Source organism: Falco biarmicus, chromosome 13 (genome assembly GCF_023638135.1).
Source record: "Falco biarmicus isolate bFalBia1 chromosome 13, bFalBia1.pri, whole genome shotgun sequence".
In the NCBI taxonomy this organism is placed as follows: Eukaryota; Metazoa; Chordata; class Aves; order Falconiformes; family Falconidae; genus Falco; species Falco biarmicus.
The window spans coordinates 11155377-11182672 of record NC_079300.1 but is presented as its reverse complement, the minus strand read 5'-3'; the positions used below and the strand labels follow the sequence as shown (position 1 = coordinate 11182672).

At 41.6% G+C, this 27296-nt stretch overlaps 1 protein-coding gene across 12 annotated transcripts in view; it reads right to left on the bottom strand.

Moving 5' to 3' along the window:
- ABCC5 (ATP binding cassette subfamily C member 5) overlaps nucleotides 1–26797 on the bottom strand; it is a 49257-nt gene extending 22460 nt beyond the window's left edge. The window contains exons 1-12 of one of the 12 annotated variants that reach the window (XM_056358205.1): nucleotides 26617–26797; nucleotides 25079–25253; nucleotides 13977–14015; nucleotides 11694–11854; nucleotides 11297–11452; nucleotides 10441–10588; nucleotides 5528–5761; nucleotides 5244–5417; nucleotides 3779–3926; nucleotides 3126–3274; nucleotides 2378–2485; nucleotides 248–598 (exon numbers count right to left, since the gene is read on the bottom strand). In XM_056358205.1, coding sequence (XP_056214180.1) covers nucleotides 248–598; nucleotides 2378–2485; nucleotides 3126–3274; nucleotides 3779–3926; nucleotides 5244–5417; nucleotides 5528–5761; nucleotides 10441–10588; nucleotides 11297–11452; nucleotides 11694–11854; nucleotides 13977–14015; nucleotides 25079–25207 — 1797 coding nt within the window. In that variant the 5' untranslated portion in view covers nucleotides 25208–25253; nucleotides 26617–26797. Of the gene's footprint in view, nucleotides 1–247; nucleotides 599–2377; nucleotides 2486–3125; nucleotides 3275–3778; nucleotides 3927–5243; nucleotides 5418–5527; nucleotides 5762–6224; nucleotides 10589–11296; nucleotides 11453–11693; nucleotides 11855–13976; nucleotides 14016–16136; nucleotides 16454–25078; nucleotides 25254–25809; nucleotides 25984–26616 lie in introns of those variants that run through there. The other 11 variants (XM_056358206.1, XM_056358209.1, XM_056358207.1 and 8 more) reach the window with 11 other exon arrangements.
- Nucleotides 26798–27296: the final 499 nt, after the last annotated feature.

Below are 27296 nucleotides of genomic sequence, written 5' to 3'. Positions count from 1 at the left end.
ATGTGAAACCTATACAACCTGCAGTCATTTCATAGGCTGTTTGCAAAAATCTAGTTTGCTAAAATGGCACAGCTGTTTACATCAAGATCATACACTGCATCCTGGACACCGCAGTTGCTATGGATATTACAGGAGTGCACAAAAGCAATATGCTCCATTTCATGCAAAAATACACCGTGTCCTATTCCAAGGGACACATAAAAATGAGGCCTTTTGAAAGCTCAGATTTCCTCCTTTCTTCTCTCACCTTTTCTATCTCCAAGTCAATGTTGTAGAGAGTCCTCTGAAGCCGAAGATTAACCAGGTGGATGATTTTGTTCTCCTCTTCAGGGCTAGGATGGTCATCATTGTCCACTAGAAGATGGCCCTTCTGCTCTGCCAGCACAGCTTGCTGTCCCTCATTCTGTAGCTTCATTTTCTCTTTCTTGCCCTTGGTGATTTTCTTGTCTTTTTTCACTTTGGGGGTCAACTTTGGTGAGCTCTGGACGCTGGCGTGGGAGAAGTCCCAAGCCAAGGTAGCATTTTTCACCTCTATCGCGGTGTGAGGATTGGCTGGTTTTTTCTTTATCATATGAACCTCTTCCATTACAAATAAACTCTGATAGGAGTTGTGAGAGAGGTGTAAAGATGAGACACCTGATCAAGACTGGGAGACAAGCCTATGGCACACTCACGCAGCAAAACACATCAGGCTATATAGTAGGAGGAAGCTGAAGAGCAAAAGGTAGCTCATTAGTGTAAACTAACTCCAGGCCTGCTAAGTGGCTGGGGCATTCCTGGATGTGGTGGAAGTACTTAGATACACTAAGACTTTTACAGCACTGCGATACTCTGGAAGCAACATCAGAAGGGCTTATTCTTTTAACACTGTTTGCAACCGCAGCTCTGTAACTTCCAGATTAAAAACAGGAGTAGAATACATGGGTTGGAGTGAAGAGGTCATTTTAAGGGAAAGTGACTGACTTGTCCTGCACACCAACTCATTATGGAAAGAGATGGAATGACTTTTAACTTCAGCTTTTACCCTTCAACATTTCTGCTGGGAAAAAAGTCATCTCTCACAAGTTTAGCTGATCTGTCTTGGGCTGCTTGACAATAAGAAGACATTAAGTCCACTGTATCACGTTTTCCACCACATCCATCAGTATTTACAATCAACACAGATTAGGAAGAGATTTTTCACACAGTTTAATTACAAGATAAAAAGCTTTCCACTTACATAATTTATGACTTGAACTAAGAAGCCTTTTGTAATTAAAGACTTCTCAATCCTCTGCCTTATATACTCTTACAATTGCTATGGTCAAATCATACATTCGGAAGAAAGGTCACACTCATTTACAGAGCCAAAAAGCCAAGTTACATTTTTACTGTGATGTTAGACTATCCCCACCTCTTGTTATACTCCCTACACAGATTACCCTGTTTACAGTCAGACTGGAAGATAATTACAATTTCCCCTGTCCTTGTCTTCCCCCACCCCCAAAACTCCCTTCAGCACATTTGGATTTAAGAAAGTCTGGTTTAGGGTGACTCATGAGATGAAACAAAGATGCTCCAAAGCAATGGGATCTCAAAACCATTCTGCAGTTCCTATACTTCTCACACCCAGATTTGTTTCATGAATGCACTGCACAGAATCCATGTATCTGTCAATGCTTGTGGAATCCTATTTGGAAACTTCTAAAATGTCCAATGCACTATTGTCTTCAAGAGACAAGACAAAATTAAAAGGTCTGTCTTCTGAGTTCATACTAAAGTACACACAGCGCATTTACTTCACAGGGGTTGAAGGATGAGGTAGGGCTGTTTGTTATAAGGGGTTGAATTTTCTGCCGTAAATTCTGTTTTGTCAGATCACAACTGCATTTTATTCACCTACTAGAGTTTCAGTCACTTAACTAGACTGGAAATACAAAACTTCAGTTTTTCGTTACTACAAGCAAAATTCTACTGGTTTCTGCAAAGCTGCCTACATAATACATGATATTTTTCCAAAAACAGTTTCATTAGCAAAACAAAGTTTCACTGCAGATATACTGCACTGCCTTCTCATACAGATGGGTCTTTAAAGGGAGTTTAAGAATCATTATGCTCTGAGTCATCTAGTCCTGTACTCTTATCCCTTACAGTGGCCAACATAAAAATCATTAAATAATAATATTTTGCTTCCCACACCGGTATTATCTTAAACTTCTACTATTCCTTCACTAGATTTGTATCTCTTCCACAAAATACAGTGATCTGCAGTGCTAAGTGTAAATAAAAAGAACTCCTCAGTCATTAGAACATTACCTTTCAAGTGTTCCCTTAGTATCTATTGTACACATACAACATTCCACACATAGTTAAAATGGCAAGGCCAAACGCTGCTTACCTTAAATCTGTCAACAGAAACAGATGCCTCAGACAGAGACTTCACTGAGAAAGGTGTTACTTTTAGAGCAAAAGTCATTGAATTAAAGACAGTGACCACTGTGAATGCCTAAAAATGAGACAAGACAGATTATCACATTTGGATGCAATATGCTAACTTCAACCTTCTAAAAGCTGAAGTGTCACAACAGCAATTTAAAGCCATAGAAAAGGCCCACAGTCCAAGAATAACTATTTAAATATTCAACATGTTCTCAAACAGCCCAAAAGAGCAGATCTGCACAACTCTTTCTCCCGTGCTTTGTAACAGACCAAGACAGACACTTCAGTGTTTGCAGGCCTACCGAAAGCAGCAGCTAGCACAATCTGCATTAACCTATTACGTGAAGACCTAAGTTCAAATCCTGTTGTAAGCCATATGTGCCGTTTTCCATCCAACCATGCTGCAAAACAAAAACATCCAGTAATCCCAGTGCCCTATCTGAATAGCAAACAGGAGTGCTCATCTACGTTCAGCTCCAAACCCATTCTGGGGAAGGTCAGGACTGAAACAGCACTGAGAGGTTTTTGTGCAAAATGTAAGATTACATCTGCTGCTGTCAGACCTATCAGACGTTCTCTGTGAGCAAGGCTACAGCCTGGCCCCACTGGCACAGCCACAAAGCAAAGAATACGATAAAGAGAAATGACTTAGCAGAAAAGGTACTGTAGCAATATTGTAAACAATATGTTCAACACCAGTAAGTTACCTGAGCTGCTGTAAGATCGTAGCCAAGGATCATGTGGACAGAAAAGGTCACCACGCTGGCAATGACTACAACTATGGGAGCCACACCCACAGTGATGCTCTGGAAGTAGCCTGCACGCTCTAAAATTTTACGTTCTTCCTCACGAATTTCTAGAAATATAAATAGGGGCACCACATTTGAAGGAGGATTCGGAGGGTACATACACAGCTGATGCTACCATCAGAAATAGAGTAAGACAGGCCTAACTCTACGCTTTAGCATTTATCATATTATATATATACCTTCTCATAAAGACCACAGTTACAGACAGGCAAACTATAATGGTCTATAAATCTCCGTAAGAATAGAGGTCTGTCTTTATTTTAAAATGGAGCAGCTAGCACATTTATTAAATTATAAAAAATGGAACAAAATTCTAAAAATTAAGATTAGTGCCAGGACACAAACATTATTATGCTGGAAGGCAAAGCTTCAGAAGCAGATCTGTTCATCCGCCCTATCGTGCATAACAAATAGGAAGCCCAAAGGATGAAAGTGTTACCACACTGCAGGTACATCGACACCTATGGTACTAAGCTAGGAGGATGCACCAGGCTACTAAAGCAATGGGGCATCTGCACAAAAGGAAATATTTACAGATTACGTGAACTCACTTTGAACGTTCTGAGAAAATGGTTTGACCCAGGCATACATTTTAATGAACTTAATGTAATTAAGAACTTCATTCATCTTTTGCACACGTTCATCCGTTGTTGATACACATTTTCTTCTGAAATAAGCTGTGAGCCGTGACACAAACATCTGAAACAAAAGGCAACACCATTAATGGCAACTCAGAAAGAGCAAGTGCATTCAACTCCTCCTAATTACCAGAGAAAGATGATTTGGAATCTGAAAAAGGGATTCAGGGATGGGGCAAAGTGACTGTTGTTTTAACATAAAAGTCGGGCTGAAAACACTGTTCATATCCTCTCATCCACACTTGAGCACCACACTGACAATACCAAGTTTCAACAAAAATAAGATTTGTGAAAATAAGGCTGTGCACTTTTACCAGCACTGAATAGTACCAGTTTTAAGTTTTTTAAGCACCAAGACTACAAACACATTAACCTAAAAACACACCAAGTTGACCCTCATAGCAAAAGAACAGTAGAACCCATTTTAGCCAACCTTTTAACCTGGTCCCACTACAAGCCCAAAGAGCAAGCTGGACTTTGCACAGCCAGATCAGTTTCTACCATATGCCAGTGCTATGAAGGTGGTAACACAGTTTAAACACTTTTACTAAAGCAATCTAAAAATAAATAGTTTTTCACATGTTTCTAAATATCTGCTACTCTTGCATTCATCCCATTCCTGGTCTGAAATTAAAAATCAACACACTACTTTAGGAAGTTTTCACCTCCTTGCCCTTCTTCATACTCCTGCAATGTCTTTAGAGTCCCCACCAATAGAGAAGGACTGCTGAAAAGAACTGGAAAAGATGATCAAACTCCACTCCTCATTCTCCTCTTTAAAACAGAATTCCCATTATTTTGATCATTACAATAGGACCAAAGTGGACTTTACAGTATTCAGCCTCCATGCTTTTTTAAAATCTGTATCATGAATACAGTGACAAATCTTCAACAGCCTTACAGGGCATTTGAGAGGCAAGAAGAATCTGGCTTGAACTAGCCTATTTCAGAGCTCAGCAGAAGTAGAGGCAGGAGTAACTAATAAAGAACACCCTCTCCCAGATGAGGTGCTTTTCAACATCTTTTGTTGAAGTCAAGAGCAACATGCTCAAGCAACAATGAGCTCCTGTACAGAAACTGAAGGCAAGTGCCTTTCCAACCCTGACCACAAGCACCTGAGCATTCTGGAGTTTAATTTAGCTATGCATATTTATCTCAGTCAAATCTATCAGATTTCCTATTTCCATTTCCTAATTTTCTTCATCATTTTGAGCTTCCCGATTCCAAATCTCTGCTTCATACACCATCTTCAGAAACATGTTCAATAACATGCAGTGCCATAAATGGACTAAATCTAGCACATTTCAACACCTATTCACAACTATACGTATGTCTGCCCTAATAAAAAGGAAGTAAGTCTTAACTCTTTCCAACTCACCATTGCTGGGTAGAAAAGGATGAAGACAGCAGAGCCCAAGAAGCCTGTCGGACCCAGAATAATCACATTATAAACCATTCCTAAGATGGCCACAATAGGGCCCCCAGCCAACAAACTGCCAACTGCTGCAGCTTCAAACATCCTCTGACCATCATTGGAACATACATTTATGAGCTGAAAAAATACATAACATTATTTAGATATAAGGCACAGCTCATTCACAAAGGAATATAAATGCATATCCCTTTTCACACTGCAATTTCCAAAACAATGTTGCAGCTTACCTCTCCAAGAGACTTCTCCTTTATGTTCTTCAGCTTAAGAATTTTTTTAAACGCCATTGTCAAGATAGCTCCACGTAGTCTAACCCCCGTGCGGTAATTCAAAGCCCAGGTTAGTGCAAGGGACCAAGATCGCACTATTTCCGTCATAAAGATGCCAAAAACTAAAAACAAGCTGTACTGCAGGTTGGACTCACTCTGTTGGGTATACTCCAAAAGGTGTTTCACAACGAACGCCTACAGGAAGAAATGCAAGCTTGCATGAACACCCCATCATCCCAGAAGACCATGCAACAACTTTATGTTAAGTTAGAAATAAGCAGGCTACTTTGATTTTAAAAGAGCCATTTGAAAGAGAAAGGATCTTCTTTCTAGAAGTAAAAGGTGTCAATACAAGAAGTACTGTAACACAAAGCCCTGCTGAGAGCCAAGCACTGAGTCAAATTTAGTAAGTAAAGAGAGTTTAATTTGGAACCATATTCCTCGCAGTACACTTCTAATCTTCCGTGTCTTCTAACTTAACATAAATCTGTCAGTTAGCTGAAAGCAATGCATTATCATATAGAAGAGTTTTAAAATATAGTCACTACTACTTATACATCTGCACACATAAACATTCCTTTACGTGACATTAAGACCTTTTTTATTTTATCTTTGGTTTGCTTCAAACGTGCTTATTTGATAAAAAGGAACAATGTACCTACAGTTGTAGAGGGGAAGAGTGAGAAGGACATTTGCAAAACATTCCTGGAAATAAACATCAGCAGTTTAATAGTAAAGAAAAAAACAAGCAAAAAGCACAAGGTACGCAATACCACAAATCATTGGGGACAGGGGAGGAAAAAAAAAAAAAAAAAAGACAAAAAAATTAACCGTTCGATCCCTCCCCATACCCTCTCCCCCCAAAAACATAAACACTTTACCTCAGGAATCACATTTCAAACATCACCTGCAGAAAGAGGACAGCCCCCAGAACCACCGATTCCCACCTCCAGCTCTTTGTGGTCCAACGGCACAATATAACATCATACAACTCACAATCACCAGCAATATTAAATACTATTGACTGCGAAACAATAGGCTTTTATTTGAAATAAAGTGCCACCTTAAACGGTAACATCTCAAGAACACTGTACAACAGGTAGAGCATTGTATAAACATACAATCTGCACATACAGGATAATTATAAAGGACTAACATCTAACAGTCAGTCTTAGCCTGTAACAAACTAGATTTGAAACTACGCACAAAATTATAAAGATACAAAAACAGAACAGTATTTGTTCATGAAGTCCAAAAGAAGTCAAACTTGCAGGTGCCAACAGAGAAGGCTTCTGAGGCTGCACAAATTCTGAAATCTGGTTTAAAAGTATCCTACAGTAAGGCTTCACAGACAGCAAAAGATTTCCTAGAATGTTTTTCAACAAATGATGCTTTAAGATACTGGTGCTTTTGATATGCTAGTACAGAGCAGAGAATTACCTTTGCCCACAATAAAAAGCAACAAAAAAAATCTGAGACCAAAGAAAATATTTGAGAAGCCTTTCCCATTCATAGTCCGTTGAAGTCCTCTTGGCTAAACCAGGTTTTGCAAATAAGAGTTCTGTATAGTTTGAAGAGAGGAAAAAACCAAAACACCCCACTACTGCAGCAAAGGTATTGATAGCTATAGCCCAGCACCAAGTAACAGAAAAAAATGGAGATCAAATTCATCTGTTCTGAGGAAAATAATTCTGCACATCAGAACCAAGGAAACATGCTGTAAATAATTTTGCTCTTTCGTTTTTCACAGGTGTGAATTAAAGCCAGATGTCCGTCAGGTTCTAGAATGGCCACTGAGAAAATTTACATACCAATCCCTGAACAAATGTGAGGAGCTCACATTCACAGATCTAATGCATTCCAACTTTCTCCTTACTTGGATTTAGTTTTACATCGACTGTTTGGACCACAACTGCATACAGTTGGTTTGCAGTTACTAAGGAGATTACTGACTTCTTTTTCCAGTATTCAATCCAACGTATGCAACCGAGTCACTGAGCAACTGGGGTTAAAATTCCCCTTTTTCCTCATGAGCTGTAACTCAGCATGGTCGCAGACTGCAAGCATTTTCTCGCACACCACAGCATTGCTGAAAGTCTCCAAGAGAGGATGTATAAAGATAGCAGATGTTTCCTGGGGTCTCATTCCTCCCAAAACTTTTTAGTGCAATTTTTCAGCACTATTTTATAGATTCAGCATCTCCCGTGATGAAATAGAGACCAGCTTACATTATACCCCCATATTATTTTTTTTCCGGAAGAAAGAAAAGAGGAAACAGCAGATTAAAGGGTTTTGAAAAGGGAGGGGAAAAAAAGTCACACAGAATTAACATTTACATCTGAACACATACTATTTGAATTCAAACTAGTTTAATGACAAGAATCCAGTATAAAGTTATTTACAAAACAAGAAAGTTACAGTACAGAAACTAAAACTCAAGCTAACGGGGAAAAAGGAACTCCTGCGACTATTACCGTAGTAGCTGGTACTAGTTGCTTGGCTGTCTTAAGCATTCCCATTGAATAAACATTACCTTACCTTTGCTCTTGGCGTTCGCTCTGCCCAGCAGGACTGTCTCATTCTGACGCAGAAAACAGCCATCCTGAAAATTCTGAAGAACAGCTTCTGTCACTGGTCCCACTGCAGTGCTGGCATCCCTGCTGCAGCCAGCGTGCGACAGCACGGGGCAGGCTGCAACTGGAGCCAACTGGGAAATTGGGAAACTTACCTCCAGCAGCTTACCACTCCCCCCTCCAGTAACTGACCAAACTGTCAAGCTGTACTCCACTAAGATAGCAAGTTTCCCCATCTCCCAAACAGGAAGACTAGCTCTGAACAGTTGCAAACATTGTTCAGACCTGGAGTTAAACCGATTATGTTTAGTAATCAAAAAACTTCTTAGCTCCTCAACCCAAACTTCAAAGTTTTGGTAGCTGACCAAATGGCAGCAAATATTCACTGGGAATAAAAGGTATCTCACCTATACTAGTACATTCCAATGGCTCTTACAAGGCAGTCTGACACATGCAGCTGTCTCACCAGGTTACCGGTCTGGATACTGTGCCAGATGCAGAATTTATTAAAATAAAATTAAAAAAAAAGACCCTTGAAGGATCTGTCTGATATAAAAAAAATCCCCACACAGGAAGTCTACAAAAACTCCTTTCCAGTTATAACCATCACAATGCTCATCAGCAAAGCCACAGCTCTTGGCTGGCATTTCAAGGTCATAGACATTCAATTAGAATTTTTGAAGTTTAATATAATATAATATAGTGTTTAACTCCATTTTTATAATTTTCACAAATACATGAGGTCAAGTCAAGTGCTTTTCCTGATCTCCCTTTTCACCTTCAGGTGACTGAAAGGATGTAACAATACAAGAAAGCACTGATACTTCTGAGGAGACAGCACAGGCATATCTATGAGGCATGCCATTTTTGAAAACAGGGAGGAGGGATGGTAAAGACTTTTTTCATGCCAAATGATGGAACCAAAAGGGAATTGTTCCTTATTCAGAGAAATGAATAAGGTTGCCTATAAATGGCCAAATGTCCACAGATAATTTTAAATCACCCAAATCGAGCATCAGTTGCAGCAGTAGCCCCCAGCTTAGTCAAGCTGGTTTGTTTTTCTCCCTCCCCTCCCACTCTCTCATTCAGCAGTTCAGCTGAGGCAAATGGAGAAAGTTACACTACAGAAATTAGGGGCAATCCTGCCACAAGTTCTTTGCTAAAGCTAAAAGCAGCTACTAAAGCCCTGTAGTGAAACAATGACAGAAGCTCTTCTTGGGGAAAGCTAGCGCTGTTAAAACCTTAATCATGATTTATTGTTAATTGCCAAAGTATGTTCATATGTTTTATAATACAAGCTACTATCAATTATTACCAAGAAAATAATATCACAGAAACATTTATTGTTATTCATATTACATGAAACAAGGCAAACTTTAAAAAGGCTTAAAAAGCAGAACATATTGATAAGACATTTAAAAGCAGGAAAACATTTTAAAAAGACATTTCACCTAACAGTGCACCCAAGTGTACTTACCCAAGAAATGAACCTTCAGCTTACCAGCACACTGAAACGTGTACTACTAGCAGTAATACTGCTCCTACTCCTCAAGGGAAATGTGTAGAGAATAAATTTAGTCAAAATTTCAACTGTAAATCTGCACAGCACGTGCAACAAACAGGTGACAAAAATGGTGTGAATGTCAAGTCCCATATGTTGTTATCTTCATTACGACCCATAGCAACAAACAGCAGCAGTTCCTAGAGGCAATAACATGCTCTAACACTTCTACATGAAACCTGTCTAGACCATTCTCTGTAGGATCAGCAAAGGCTACACCCACAGACTTCTTGAAACCTGCTCACATTATTTTTCAAGTAGTACTCTAATAGAATTGTTTTGTTCCACTTCTTGAAGACTGTGCTATTAATGCCAGTGATCTACAATTAGTGTTTTACCTAAACTGAATTTTATTCCAAGATAAATTTACAGAATTGCAAAAAGAAAAAGAAAACAATTAAAAGACCTGCACATAAGAACTTTATGCAAAAAAACCACATACCATTTAAGGAAGAACGTTAAACTATACTCAAAACCAAAGAGAAAAACCAAGTGTGCATTTCCTCCAAGATACCTAAACTCCCCCTCCCTTCTCCAAGAACTTGCCTCGGTACTCAGCAACTGATCCACCAGCTGTCGGAAACCTATCTTGGATTATTGAAATCACTTTGGAATTTTGCCCCAAAATTTCTAGCTAGTCAAAACATTTAAGTGATTCTGCAATGAAACCTTAAGATTTTACAGTTGGCCATGAGATGGAGCCCTCTGGGGTTGTTAAAAAAAGGATGGATATTACTTACTGGTCCACTAAAACCCGCAAGCTGCGTGATCATCAGACACACTATGGAAATGATGAGCCTGGTGCGGCAGAAAATCCACACAACCCTCCGGAGAGAAGCATCTTCGGGCCCACTTTCTTTCAGTTCTTCCTGCCACAATCTCTCCAGCCTAATAAAAACAGAAGCCTTGTGTTAGGAATTTTTCATAGTAAGAGAAGGTACCATCTCATAGGTACTTCTTTGTGAAAATCCCAAGCACTTCCTAGCTCAGAGCAACAAAAAATTGGTATCAACTAGATATGAGAAATAAACACATGGTACATTTTGTGAGGTAAAGAGAAACATCTGCACCTTGAAATATCTATGTTGTGCTTTGCCTGGAGTCTCTTTGGCAATATTTAATGTACTGACTTGTTAAGAGTCTTTCCTTGCTGATCTGACAGAAGAGTTGTGGAGTCAAAGCCCCAGAAAAACTCTCATTAGCCATAAAAGGTTAGCCTGATCACGAGATCTGACCCATATTCAAATCACTTTTTACTGTCAGTATTAGCTTTCATTATTTTAGCACAAGATTTCTTTTCAGTGTAGCCTTAAGAACTTTGTTTTAATATAAAATAGCTTAAAGACATGCAAAATAAGAAAAACAATTGCAAAACACTCCTAAAGACAGACTCCTCTAAGTTTACTGAAATCAGCAAAAGTACAGAAACAGTGCAGGAAGAGAAAGTGGTCTATGAAGGATAAAACTAAACTCCATTATTCTAAGAAAGGCAGAACAAAATATCACTGCTGCTTTCCTAGGGCAATACTGTATCACTGCCTATGAAATAACATACAAAGACAGAAATAAGAAAATAATAAGTAACAAGATGTCTACCTTCTACAATTGACATCTGAAGACTCATGCCTTGATAAAGACCATACATCACCCATAAACAATTCCCCCTTCTTGTACGCTCTGTGGGCCAAAGGAGTGAGCCAGGAGAAGGTCATGCAGGAGAAAAGCCCAGCATTATCAACAGGGTGCTGGTGTCTAAAAGGAAAAAAAAATCACAAACAGATGAAAAAGGAAACAGAATTGTAAGTCCCTGAGAAAAACAAAGCCTCCTCTCATTGGAAGTACTCAGAGTACCAAATGGCCCATGTAGCCATACTTGTCAAACAAAACCTAATGTTTTCAGTATCAGTCAGCAGACCTACAGCTACAATCCTGCTTTGTAACTGGCCTGAAAAGCAAATGCTCTATCAGTTCTTTTGTAACCCAAATAACTTACTTGGAAGTAGTCCGTATAGGTTTCAGAACATTTAGGCCATGGTGATATTTTCCCTTGTGATGCTCTTCGTCCAGCATTCTCAGCTGGGAATGCACGGAGGTGTCCAGTGGCAGGCCCTCTGCCCGAGCAGCTGCTTCCAAGGCATCCTGGCATTCAATCTGCTTTTAGAAGGAAGACAGGAGAGTCAGACTTTAAAACTATGTTTAAAAATCCATGACTCCTGACTCCAGCAACTTTGCACCTCCTTCTTCGGTTAATTATTGCACAACAGCAATCACTATAATTTAAATGTCTTAGGAGGACACCCTGGCAGCAAGGACTTGGAGGGCACACATCCTAGATCTGCATTAGATTGCTGCACTTGTAAAACATAAATCAACACCAGTATTGTCTCTGTGCATTCAAAGGATAATAAGTGGACAGACAAGACTAATCTTGCATCCTGCCACAGGAAATATAATAGAGAGAAATTACAAAATCAAGTACCTATGACATCAGAAATCAATGACTGGCTTACGCAGCAAAATTAATACATGCATTCTTGATTAATTTACACCCCCTTAGTGTAATTTAGCTATTCCTATCTGTGGAAAAATCAAGTTATTTTCAGAATACTACCGAAGTCCTGTCTTCGAAAAATAGCTTGGATTAGATCAAAAAACAAACATGTATTAAGCAGAATTGTACTTTTTTCAGTTCCTGCTTTTTCTCTTTCTCCCTGAACTAAAGGGAACAAAGATGACAATTTTCTCTGCTCCCAGCCACACAATTCAACCGCTCAGCAACTTTATTAACAACCACTTAAAAGGCAAGCCTTATCTCGGGGGAGTTTTTCCACAGCCCTAGAGAAAGACAGACCTATACGCTAATCTAAGAGGAGAAAGGAAACAGCAATGATATGGAGTAGTCAAAATGTTGCAGAGTTCAAACAAATCTTTTGATCAGAAGCCAGCTGTGGTAAAACTATCTGAGATTAGCTTGCTATCTGTACTTGCAGAGGGCTCACCAGTGGTTCTGCTAACTTAATGGACCATTTATTGCAGTGCCAAGTTACCTGTTTGTATTTTGGTTTCTGAGAACTGGAGCTACTTAGTGAAAAAAAAAATCGGTTCTGAAGGAAAAGTCTCCCCAGCTGTCTCACAAACAGAGATACTATTTTTACCCTTACTAGCTGCCTTGCAGAGCAAAGTTATTTTATTCCTTTGAAAATAGCAGCTGTAAGTGCCTTGTAGCCTCCTACAAAACACAGTATCTGCAGACACCAAAAGCACACCAATAGCAAGCACTTTGTTCCCAACCTTCCATCATGTAATTTTTGTCAGAAATGCCACCATTTATCAGACTTTGTCTGTACTACATTAACATGTAAGCATATAGCATATTAAGACATCTAGCTTCCACTCATGTGAAAGACAAGAGCAGGAAACAGATAATAGCATAAACCTGTCCTTTATTTATTTAACCAAGGTACTTAAATAGTGCCTAAGCATATTCTCAATAATCCATGGTCCTGTTCAAAAAACTTATTCGCTAAAGCTATGATTACAAAAGAAGATACCAAAGTCATAAGAAAACAAAAGAGCATTATGACACATGGAGTGACTCAAAATTATGCAGCACTTGAAATCTGAATTAAAATACTTCTCACTCAATTTATATTAAGTTACTGACTCATTAAGGGCAAATTTTAACCCCTTTACCAAATCTACCCCAATCAGTCCTAACAAGGGACCTGCCAAAGATGTCTCAAAGGACTCAGTAGCAGGGAAAGTTCTGCAACCACTGCTTTTCTGGTTGCAGCAGAGTAATTCATAGCTGGTTTGGTACCTTATCCTTTGTCAAAGCCCTAGGCAGATCTGTCCAAACACTTGGTTGCTGGTAACATGCTTGTTTGTAAGTGATGCCACAGGCTATTTGCAGAATCATTGTTTTTCAGAGCATGCAAAAAGTGCCCATAAGTTAAAAAAAAAAGCAGCCTTCCAAAACAAAACCCACTGTATTTGTCAGCTTATAAGTTTTTCACCACTTACAAAAAGGAATAGCTTTTTAATAAGAAAGCACAATTGTAAGACACTATATTTTTAGGCAGTCCAAAGTTAACGTACTTGAACACTCACTATGAAAAATAATTAAACTCTCCAGAGCTGCTTAACAGAACTCTCTCAGCAAAGGTGGAGAAGAAGCACTGATAAAAGACTAGGGCACTGCCTTTAAAAGGCCTTTATAATGTCTGACCATATAGGCAAGTATAAGTACAAACCCCTAGTCAAGAACATCGCTCACCTCCATCTTGGCAAGGCTGTCAAAATCCCACATGTATGACTGTCAAGAAACAAAAGCAAAACACTGCTGTACAATGAAGATTCTAAGAAAGACCATACAGTTCTGTGTCACATTAGAAAATCTTCCAAGCATAGTGTTTACCAGGAAAAAATGAGACTCCTAAGCGGGTCTACAATTCATTTCTAGAGCAAAAGACTGAAGAACAAGAACTAACAACAATCCCCAAACTGTTAATTTTGGTTTCTGAATCCCTATTACTTTTTCAGGTGTTCATCAGCTGGCAATATCCTGATTGCCTGAATGCATGTACAGTTTTCTTGGAAACTAAAACCTTGAAAAAGTCATTAGCAATGGGATATAACAGGTTCGAGCGCTGCTTTTGAAAGAAATGTCTAATAAATCAACACTATCAAACAGAAATCAGACAGCAATTCAACAACTTATTAATGTACCAATACAAACAATGAACCAGGTGATACACAGCATTGATAACACTGAAGAAATGCTTACAGAAACAAAACAAGCCTAAACTACGTATCATTAACTGGAGGGGGGGGCGGAATGATTCAGACATTTCTTGAAAAACAGCAGCAATATCACAAAGGCCAAAAGACACAAAGAACAGAGCAGGAAACATTACTATTCCACTTAAACACCTAGGGTTTGCCCCTTTTTTGAACAGGGGAGTCAGTCCCCTATCACTTGAGTTTAAAAAGGGTATTATACTTAAAACTCTTTCTGGAATTGATGAGAACAGTTATGATTAGAACAGCTTCCACACAAGCATATATTTAGGACCTCTCAGCTGGACAGAAGAGTGAAATAAAGATAAGGTACAGTATTTGAGAGGTCCATAAAGTCATGAATTGCATAAAGAAGAGAATGAGAGAATGACCACTAACTGTCCTTACAACTAAAGAACTGGGGACTCTGAAACTGATTGTTTTCACACAATGCACACAGATTTAAAATTGTCATAGGATGCTGTAAAGTTCAAATGTATAAATGGACTAAACTTGGAAGAATTAAACTCACACAGGGTAAGCACAGTATGGTTTATTAGACGCACAACAGAGGATAACAGCAATCTTATCAATAGCTAGTGGATTAAAAAAAATTCTGAAGCCATGGGCAGCTTCTAACAGAGGGCAATAGTTCTGTACGCCACACTTTGTGAAGCTGTGGCAGACATGGATGCAGGCTGATATGATTCAACATATGACTGGGAAAATTAATAGATGAAGAAACAGTTAAGCTTTTAATCCTGAGAGCAATCCCTGGGAGTATGGAGGATACTGAGGAAATATCACTACATGCATGATCTTGACTTGTTCTTTTAACTCCACAGCTAGCTCACAGGCAGGCAGGCAAAGAGAAGCATGGCTGGTGCTGCTACCACAGAACGTATGTGCTCCCTCTAACTTTCTGCAACTTGAGCACCCAACAAAACCAGCACCTGTTATCACAATTTCCTTGTCCAACAAATTGGTCACAGCAGCGGTAAGCACATAAGGTAATGTGAGAGCCAGAAAGATGACATGGGTGGCTCAAGACATGCCATGACAGAAAGTCTGGGTGAGTGGAGAACACTAAGTTGTTAAGGGCAAAGAAAAATATTTGCTCATTAAATTAGAGACAGCAGTACCAAATTCACAACCCACATACCAGGGTCATGTGAGAAGGCCACAAAAGTACAGAAAATTCAGGAGCCAAGCTACAAAACTGTCAAATATGTATGTCAAAGGTAAGAACGACAGAAGTTATGTAGGAAGCAAGAGAGGCATCATGAACATTACTTGAATTTGCTTGCCTTTCTGTGTATGTGAAATAAAGTAACACTTCTGAACACCTGTTAAGCAGCCAATATGGGCATTTATCTCTGAGGATGGGGAGCAGGTGAAGAGAAAGGCAGCAGTTGTGTTGTATACAGGAAGAAAAAAAAAAGCCAGTGAAGTAAGATCCTAGCCTTTCACACAGGCAATCTCATATTTAACAGAAAAGGTAGGAATATATTGATTTGACAACTGTAACATCAGATAATAGCAAAACCAGACAAGCCTGGAGGCCAAGCAAAACAGATTTTTTTTCCATTCCTTTCTCTGCAAAAGGAGTAAGTATGTGATATACATGCAATCAACATGTGACCCAAACCCCACCCACCAAACAACTACTGCCGCCTCTTCCATAAGGCGGAGCATCTTCCAGGGCTTAGATCACCACAGAGAAGCAGCTTCATTTCTTCTGGTCATACTGCTACCTGACAGGAAACCAAAGCAGACATACAAAGGTTTCTTTTATTAATCGCTGCAGCCAACAAAATACAAAAGCTCCTGTGGTTTATTTACTATTACATAAAGTTGGAACTTATTTAAATAGTAAAGAACTCCAAGTTGATTCCAAGTTAGGGCCTCTGTCTTCCTCCGCCTCCTGATGCGTACAAATGAAAGCTCATGTCTCTGCTGCCTTCCCAGCTTCAGCTACAAGGAAAAACAGCTCTTTACAGCACCAACCATTTATCCAAATGCAGGAATAAGCGCAGCTGTGCCACATTTATCTTAAATGAAAAGAGAATTAGCTGTTCAGAAGCATGCTCTGACTTGCTACAAGAATTCACAGATGTGACAGCTTCAAGTCCAGCCATTCACTGTAACACACTGTTAGATGCGACTTCGTTACACAAGACTTCTGCAGTTTTTCTTCTGGGCTAGGATTAGAAGAGGTTGAATTAGTGTTCGAGTCATGGTTTCAAAGCTAACCTGAGTCTATGCATCCTCAGACTAGAGGAGAAGTCTGCCAGTAGTGTTTGACACTGATACCAGGGCTCTGCAAACAAACAACCAAAGGCTATGTGTGTTTGTGATGAGCCTGAATATTTTAGTCACATAGATCGAGCACTTCTACTTCATGCAGAGAGTCCTTGCTGAAGACAGGTATACCAGTTTCTTCGGGGAACATTGCTTATTTGACCTTGCCCCTGAATTCTGACAAGCATTAGCACTGATGTGAGATGTTCTAAACCATTCCCTGGCAAATCCACTTATTCCTGCAATCCAAGAAACACAGAATTTGGCATGTGGTGCTCGTTTTAGGATTTTGCAACAGTAGATGCTATGTGTGCACCTGATTAGCAGTTATGCACCTGTTTAGGCTTCTGGTATACAGGAATCCAAGTCTTTTGTTTTACATTAAAACTAGTATTCATGATCTTGTAATCAAAGAATATAAGATTCATTCAGAGCTGAGGTTGTACACCGATCATCCAGCACTAAAGCTACATAGTTCATGCACACCAATAGCACAGTAACAGCAGACTCCTGTGGAATTGGAAATAACAACCAACTTTATAACTTGCCTTACAGAACTAGCATCCTATATGTGCTCTGCCCACAACGCTGGGAAACTAATTCCTCACTAAACAGATCAAAGTAGCACAGCACAGGCTGAGGATTTGACCCCCAACTTGCTCAGGTAAGCTCTGCTATCCCAAACCACATGCAGACAGCCTGCCATATGCTGGAGCTGTTCTTCCAGCAATATCCTTTACTCTGGCCATACCTAAGCTAGGTCACAACAGAAGCTGCACATGTCAATTTAGTACACCAGGAATACCCAGGGAGTCTTTAAACTCAAACTTCTGTAGAGTGAAACCACCTGTGAATGACAGCAGAAGCCTTCACACCACAGCATTTACCAAGCCTAACACAACAGCCTTTTTATTCAACTCACCTTCCTGTACCAACACATGCTTCCAAAAGCAAGAGGCATCCCACTCACGTGGCAAATGAACTAGTAAACTCAAAGTAAACACCTCAGGGCTCCAAACATGTTGATTTTGAAATTTTTTAACCTTGATCCTCAAAAAGAACTGAAATACAGATTTTGTTTGTGGAACACCTGTTCACAGTATGCAGAGTTCAGACCACAGCTGACTATTCCTTAGCACTAGGATATGAATGTTCAACTAATAACCTTCTCTGGGCATTACAACTCCCCATGTACCAGTGAGCTGTGATTCATTTAAGTTCTCCAGTAGTTTGGGATAGATCCACTAAATCCTGGAAACTCTTGTAACTGTACACTATGTTTCTGAGACAGCCACAGGGCAGAATGTGTCCAGCATTAGATATGGAACACTACAATGGAAAAAGATATTACAATCTTCCTTTCACTGATTGTTAACCTGCTCCTTACACACTGTTGGCCAAGAACAGGCTGACTTACCAGTCTGCTTTAGATAAAGGAAGAGCAACTAACAGTGTCGTCAAAGACAAATACTGACAAGTGGCCAGATCTGGTGTTTCATCATGCAGCTAGGACTTGGACAAAAGGTGGTTAGTCCACTAAAGAAGGCAGCAGAGTTTCAATGGAAGCCATGAATTAGACAGGACACTGGTGCTCCTCTAGAGAATGTCTCTACCCAGTGAAGGATTTTGCCTTTCTGTTCTTCCTGTTACTAAGTGTAAGGCTTCTTAGAGGAAAAAAAAAAAAACAAACATGCCTTCAGCATATAGGCACTTGTCTAGAATTGCCTTCTTGAGTTCATTATGTAAACTTATCCTTGAGTTTCAGCTCTGCTGATCACACTGAGGATGTTCAGACAAATTTCTGAAAGAATCACCAGAATATTGGTGATCTCAAAATTGAACTTGAGAGCATTTTACATGCTCCTGATAGAGCTGCACTGTCTACTCACCCCTTAAACATCTGTTGATAGCATAACAGTAAACCAAAGTAGAAGCACTAAGAAAAGTAAGAGTTTTCATCTTCCCTCCTGTGCAATGGTTAGAAAGGTTAAATACCATCAAACTTATAACAGGAAGATTCTCTCGGCTAACAACATTCACAGATATTCTAGGCACTATCAGGGCAGTAAAGTCAGTGAAACTGGGTTTGAGGGGTGCTGTCCTTCAGTTTCATGCACTGTTCACCTTAGCCCCCTTCAGCATGGAAGCTTGTATGTTCCATTTACCCTCTCCTTCCTGCCACCTCCCTCCTCTCAGCATGAGACATTACAGTGGCTGCTTTTTCCCCAGAAGACTCCTGCCCATACAAAGTAGTGGCTTCTCTCCATCTATGGACCCAGCCTACAAGAACTTCAGCTTGCCAATGCCCACCTATTATAAATACTCTGGAACAATGAACTGTAGCAAAACCATTGCTCTGAACCAGGAGTTCCCCAGCTCCCCAATTTTAGAGGTTTATTAGCATAATGTTTCTATCCACCATACTGTGTGTGTTCAGATACCACACAAATTCCATCAGTTGTGGACTCTGCATCATACTTTGTTCCTGTGACAAGCATATACCATAGTGTTCAGTTAAAACTTTACCAACTAAGAATAAGGCATGTAGCACCTTTTATGGGCACTGTCCACAGAACTGGTCTACCCATCAAGTCACTCAATTCCTTGCTACTTCAGCTGCTCAACTACAGCTCTAGATCTTCAGCCTTCAGAGCTGACATTACAGATAAAGAGATCTGATCCACTGCCTGTTAGTAGGAATTGGTTAATTTTACAACGTGTCATACCTACTCCCTCCATCAGTGCCCTTACATTGGCAGCAGTTTGCTCACAGCATGGGAAGAACACACCAAAGAAGGATCCATACAGGAGCATGCCTCACCTAGCATAGCCTTTTATATAAGGCTTCCAAAGATCACTGGACAAACACTGTTTTCTTTCCTACTTTGTAGAAAAGTCAGTTGACAATAAAAAGTTTAACAGCATTAGTTTCCAATTTTACTATCATAGCCCCAGGAAATCAGTATCTCCTTGCAGTCAGACTCTGCAGCAGAATACATAAACGCATTACACTGCAAAAGCTGAAATTCTAATTCTAGGTTGAAATTATTGTAGCAATTCAGACTTCGTAGATACTTGCACCTGTGTCAATTTTATATGTTTTATGGCAACACTACCTAAATGAAGTATTCCCTCACCTTCTATGCAGCTATGATCTGAGAAAATAAAGTATTAAGACTGCATTTGTGCGTAGTCTGTTATTAACAGACAAGACATCCTCAAGCTGCTACATGTAGCCACACAGAGCATGACAACAGCACGTACAAGTTTCAGAAATACATGAACATCCATATCAAGATTTCCTCTATCCCTGCACATCTCTCCTAGCATAGCCAACACCAATGAGATGCTCAGCTGGGTGGCAATTAAAACAAATCTAGCACTTGATCTTGATCAAGCAGTCAACTCCAGTTTCACCTTGTCACGCAGTGAGCACTGGCATCAGCTCAACTACAGTTTCTAGCTGTGATCTGAGCCAGTCATATAGCAATACTTTTGCGTTGACTGATTCAGAATACCTACAGCCCTTAAGAGCCTATTTGGGCTGTGATTCCTAAAGTTCTGTGTTTACTTAGTTATGAAAATAAGGAATCTTCTGGAAAAACACAGAGACATCCAGCAGCTTCAAATAAAATTAAAAGCTTATAGTTAAGCTGTCTCGAAGGCCTGCTCTGAGCATGGAGTGCCAAGGAACTAGTACCGAGGCTATATTCACATTTCTCTTTTTGAACATGTTGTTCAGCACAGTTGGTTCAGACACTTCAGATGCTCCAGAGGGGCTGAGAGGCAGCATTGATCCAACTACCGACAGTCAGACAGTGATAAATCACTTCAAAGCTATCAGCACTTGAAGGTTTTACATCAACTCCAACAAGTTCTGATCACATTCTCTGTCTTTGGCAAAAAGCTGTCAGACAAACCTGAAAAATAAGAGATCAAGGTGAAGACAATAGTAGGGCTTCTGATAGCTAAAGTTAGCAACACATTTTTCCTGCATGTTTAAAGCAATCTCTAAAGTTCCACACTGCCCAGTGTCTTGAAATGCAGCAATCCACACTTGAGGCTTACCACAGATGCTGTAGATGCTTCAGCATCAAGAACCTAATCCTGAACACTGCATTCCACTCAGAACCAATTACAGCTTTGAGTACAATTTGTCAGTTAGTGCCCTAACATTGTTAACTGGGGGACTCAAATTTCAAGAACTGAGTTCTCACAAGCACTGTGTATCATGAAAACAAGCTGCTTTTACAACCTCCTCTGTTGTTGCAAATATAATGGGGTAGGGGACCAAAATACTCACTTGCCTGCTGTTCCATGAAATAAACATGAAGTCTACATTTGAGATGAGCTTATTGCAAAATCACTGAGAAAAAATTCTCTCTCTCATCTGTTACTTTATACTATATTTCATGGATACAGTAAGACCTGTCCTCCTCCTCAGGACACACTGTTTCCATGAGAAAAACTTAAATACAATTTCTTCAGATACATTAGCAGTGAATAAAAATTGAGGGACGTGCCGGTTGAGTTGTAATGGCTTCTTACAGATCAAGACTACTGACTGAAGTGCTAGGCAGCAAGAGCACCTAGAAGCCATCTTCTTTCAGAAGAGCCATGCCCCCACATACAATAAGCCTGATTAGTATGGTATTATACATTGGGAACATGTAGTTAACACCCTGTTTTGTAAGTACATTAAGGACTAAGGACATAAAAATCTATTGTTATAAGAACACACTGCAGAAGCTTATTCATCAGGTGAATATATGCATTCACAAGCTGAACAAAAATTGTTTCTTGAATTTCAGTCCTAGAGTGCCTATTTCCAAGGTCCAAATTTCTATAGCAACATTCCCATTAAGCACCAGGAAGTGCTGGATTAGACCTACTTATATTGCAGCATGACTTCAATTATGATTCCAGGAAGCCTATTTGAAAAGCTCCTGTCTTTCAAAGAAGTGATCTTTCGGGCTGTGACCAAACAGCATTTAAGTTTTTAAGATAGGAATTGCAAGTTCTTATTCATTCTCATCATGAACACCCATTACAGCATCCTTTCAGCAGGGAACCTGAACATCAGTATGAAGGTTTCAAGCCAGAAAGAGCAAAGATGAATACAATCTTCATGCAAGGCAAAAAAAAAAAAAAAAAAAAGATTTACAAGGTCCTGGCACCTTGGCTCAGTAGTAAAATAGATCTTTCACCTACAAGTATCTTGATCAGGCAATCAAGTAGTCTTGTCCACTGCAAGTTAAGAAGGATGTATAAAAAAGCAGCAATACAGGCAACAGAAAAATCAGTAAGTCACATTGACCAGCCAAGTGTACCTTTAGTCTTGCCAGAAGCAGTCACCACCACTGGCCGTTAACCAGTGGCCCTTGACTACCAGAGGCAGCACATTCCTGTATCCTCCTCAGCAGGAACTACAGTTCTACCTCACTCTATGAGGTACCTATGCAAAATGTTAGCAAGAAGTCTGCTTCATGTGGTATAGTCTGCTGCAAAACAGTCCCAAACCTGTATTCCACAAAGATCTGAAGTTAGTGGTGAAACAACAGCCTTAATCTGCTTGCAGCATGTTACTTGCTATATAGATCATGCTTACAGCTTTGTCATTTTCTGATCAAGCTAGTTCAAATCTGAGATAGGTTTTCTACAAGAAATAAGAGTACCGAAATCTCTATTAATGGCACACCGGACTCTGTTGCTCAAGTGACAGAGTTTCACTACAGCTTAATACCTCTACTTGCAGAAAGGTAGGACTACAGCAGTTCATCACATCAGCCTTCCACTGCATTCTGTCACCAGCTGTCCCAACATGCGCCCAATAAGCCTGGTTAGGCATCTGACCCAATACCAGGTTTCACGAAGGATAAAGCAGCAAAGGACACAGTCCCTTCCCTTCCCTTGAAACAGCCTTCTTAACAGCTGAGCTACAGCTTTCACTCATTTCTTACAGACAGAGGGGATGTGCTTGACCAAACAGGCAAAGTTCAGCCTTATGAAAGGCAAGTCTTTACTCATCCCCATTAACAAAAGTATAAAGCACCCCAACACATGATAAGGCCAAGAATGCTGCTGAAACCAGAGCTTGTTTCAACTAGAAAGCTTGGTACCCAAACATGAACATTAACTTAGATAAGATACTACGAATACAACTCCTTTTATTTAACCTCAGTATTTTTGCAAGTAAGCAGGATTTAATCTCACTGACATGCAGCAACAAATTCAGAGCTGTTTGTGTTTAACAATTGTATACAAGCTTAAGGCTAGCAAAACAAGAAGGGTACCAACATTTTAGCTAGAAATTAATCAACCTGGCATATTAAAAATAGCTAGCAAGTAAAATGGGTAACCTGTCAGAACTAGCCCATTCCATTAGAAATATTAATTAGGTTCATCCATCTACTCAGAGAAAGATAAAAGTTGTAGGTGAGAACTAGGGTGAGCCATTTTCTCACATCAGTAATCACAAGTTTTACAGAACCCCTGTTTTGCAGTCAATTACCTGGGTCTACCACCCTGTAGTCATAGGCAGCAAATGAAATGGTAGAGGTAGAAGGGTAAACAAGGCTACAACAACAGAGTTAAGCTGACCTGAAGCTACCTCGAAGTTAAGAGTTCTTAACACCACACTGTACAGACATGCAGGACTTGGCTTGGTATCGCCGATTTCATTTAGAAGGTTTAGAGATAAAGATTTTCTCCTCAAAAGTTAAACCAGGCATCAACTTGATTAGATGATGCAGACCACCGGGCAGAGGTAACATGCTATGATTACTGCTCAACTCCATTGCCACTGGTCAGGAAACAACGCTGTCCTCCAATAGCATCACTGTTGTCACCACTAATTTCACAGAGCAGATTTGCTACTGGATCATGTGCAGTGGACAGCAAGCCCATGACATCAGTGTAGTAAGTGTCATTAGGAAGCTGCACTGTGACTCCAGAGGGCTCTTAGCTCTGCATCAGTGCTTGCTCTAATGCAATCACTCTACCTTCCTCTGAATACTGTCAGCAAGTCTGCTGAGTCATAGAGCCTGTAGGGACACTAGGAGCTGCAGGGCCTGCAAGCGCTAACTGCTCTCAGCCTGCTGCAGAGCAGATCACTCCCATCTCAAAAGACAGCAGTGCAGCACCCTTAACCCACAGAAAAAAAAAACAAAAACAAACGATCTAGCAAAACCCTTCAAGCCCCAGTGAAACAAGGTAAGCCTTATCTTAAGTACATATTACCTCCACATCTAGTATAATGCAGCAAAACTTAAGCCTTTTAAGAAAGTCTTCACTATTCCTCTATGCAAATAGAGCTCCCCACTTCACAACCCTCACACCAGGGCCATCACAGGCAATCTATATTGAATGCCCAGCAACACATTTGCAAGCACACTGTCATCACAGAAATCAGACATAGGTAGTATTAACTTTATTTAGTTTCAGAAATTTCTACATTAGTATTTTAGGAAGTGTTAAGAATAGGACATGCAAGAAAATATGTCAGTGCTAGCATTCAGAGCAGCTAATATTTTTTATGATCTTCAGCTGGCACATGTTATTAATTTCAGACTGTCTTTCACCCATGCGGGTGTTCCCACTTACCTGAGCGGGTTTTTTTGCCCTATATATAGCACTTGGTACATGCACTCTTTTCAGTGAGAAGCTCTAAAAATTAGAAATTCAGAACAGTAACATGCAAACTCTAAGTCAGTGGTTATTTCAAGACCCAGCTCAAATTAAACTAGAATTAGCTATGACAGCATGTTATCATGTTAACTACACAGATGCACAAGAAACAGTATTCAATACAAATTACTTCCGTCTGAGGGAAAAAGTAGAAGTCTTGTTATTAGATCAAGCTAGACATCTGCTTTAGAAAATTAATCCTCAAGAAAAACATGGCATGATTAAGAGTTTTTTCAGCTGCCAACACTGAACTGTGCATGATCAGTGGAGAGCTCTCCACTGTTTTTGCTTCGTTGTAGTGATTCTCTTAAGTACAAACATTAAAACATTTCTTGCATTCAACTTCAAGATCTGAATACCAGGAAAAAGTCTGTTTTGTTAAAGTGTTACTAAAAAGTCATATTTAAAAGTGAAAAATGCTTAGGAAGTGCTCAGACTTACTACTAAGATAGATACAGCACCCCTTGGGATGACCTCTTCCACACAAAAGGGAATATTCATTATTGACCTTCAATGCAGTGAATCTATATAGAGCTGGCACAGCAAAAAGGCTGCTGCTGCATGTAATTTAATAAGCATAGATAGCAAAGAAAACAATGAAAGTGAACTGACCTGATGCTTAGCACGCTGAAATTTTGACCCTTCCTGCTCTTCATGCTGCACTGAGTTGGCTCTCTCCCTTACACTTCTATACCCAGGACTGGGTATAATGTACTCTTTTCCTATGTCGATGTCTTTCATCTTCTGTAAACGCCAGGGTTTACAAGTGTATTTTCCCCTCAAATATCTGAAAAATAATTAAATTCCACTTTAACTGGTGTGTCAGACATAGCATATACTTTTAGTCACCTATTTTAAAATTTCTTTTGAAATAAAAATCAAAAGGTAACTGTGAAAGAGTTATTACAACAGGACTGTAATAATGAGACTTCGAAAACCCACACAAGACTAGCTTCTCCTGAACTAGTTTAAACATACCCTGAGGTAACCGAACAGTACAATGATTCTCAATGCACTGGAGTACTGTCATACTTCCACCCTCAGAACTCTGAAATACAATTATGCAACCTGACAGATCAAATAACTGCAGCATTTAGTTGAAGCCTTAACAAATATGCCTTGGAAGATCAAATCCCTGAAATAATTTGTTAGTTTCTGAAATCACACAGCTTACCAGTATGAAGTTTTGCAAGACTGACCTCTCTAGAGGTATCACACAATAAATTTAGTCCTTCTGCTAACACACTCTACAGAAAAATATATTATTTCTCTATAGTATTATTCACTTACTCCATAGGCTTGAACTATTATTAAGTATGAACAGGTTCAGGAAGGCATCACACATTTAGTGCCGCAGGTTTTCGCCTCAACCCATCAATGTGCACCGTAAGGTCACAGGGAGAATCAGAGTCCCGAAAAGACAATCACCCCCCACCGCAGGACTTTGCTCTTGCATTCTGTCACCTGCCTTCAACTAACGCCATCGAAGAAGCCTGATTAAGGTGCATTAGTCAGAATCTGCATCAGCGGGTCTGGCCCGGCGCACCAGGCTGCCAGCCGCCCTCCACCCCCGCAGAAGCAGCCTCCGTCCCCAGCCGCTGACACACGTCGCCTCCACCGCCGCCCCCCGGCTGCCCCCCAGGAGCCAGCCCCAGCCCACCGCCCCCCTTCGCAGCTCGGCAGTGCCCCCCACCCCGGGGCCGCATGTGTCAGCGCCGGGGGAGGATGCTGCAGAACCGCCGGCCCCGGGGCTGCTGCACCCTGCTGGCTCCGCATCCCTCCTGCAACGGGGATGCGAGACAGCCCCCCCGGCCTGCCGCCCCCGCACAACCCGGGGGGGGGGGGGGGGGGGGAGGTCCCCCTCCCCGTGCCTGCGCCGCACCGGCGTAAACAAAACAGACCACACACACACACGCCTCAGGGACAGAGCCCCCCGCCCCACTCGGGGCGGGACAGACAGCGACGGCTCCGAGCTCTCGGCGCGAGGGGGGCACAGGCAGCCCCTTCACCGGAGGGGGGACACCGGCCGCTTCACAGGAAAGCGAGGGCAAAGCCGCCGCCTCAGTCACGCGCAGCCCCCTCACCTACACAAAGGGCCGTTTCCCGCCCCGGCACCCGCCCCCGGTAACGGGCGGGGCGGCCCCGCTCACCTCCTCCCGGCGACTACCCCCGGTGCGGCTTCTCCACTCAGCGGCCGCGCAGCCAAACAACGTCCCTTATAGCGGTTCCGGCGGCCGCGCTGCGCCTGCGCGCCCCGGCGGGGGGGGGCTGCGGCGGCCGCTCCTGCCCGGCGCCCCACGGGAAACGCAGTCCGCGCCGCGCGCGAGCGCCCGCCGCCTGCCCGCCCGCGAACTGCGCTCTCCAGAGGGCCCCGCGCGTGCCGCCGCCGTTCGGCCCGCCTCGCCCGCCCGCGCCCAGCCCAGCCCCTTCCCGCCGCTCCTGCCCTGCCGCAGCGTGGGGGGTCTGGAACGTTCCCCGCCGGCCGGCGGTTGGGCTCGGCGCGGCAGCAGTGACAATGCAGCGCGCCGCAACGCAAACGCGACGCGGTGCAGCGCGCTGTAACGCATTGCAACATAGCACGGCGCGGCGCAATGCAGCGCACTGCCGCGCGCCCGCCGGGACAACCGCGCGCCCAGCGGAGGCACCTGGCGCCGGGCGGGGGGCAGCGCACGGGGCAGGCGGGTTCCCGCGCGCGGCCCCGGCGGCGGGAGCTGCCGCAGGGCGCTGCCCGGTGTGAGGAGGTGGGGCGGCGGCGGGAGCGGGCGGCCAGAGCGGGGAGCGGCGCCTCCCGCTGCGGCGGCGCCGCTGCCGGTTACCCACAGCGTTTCGG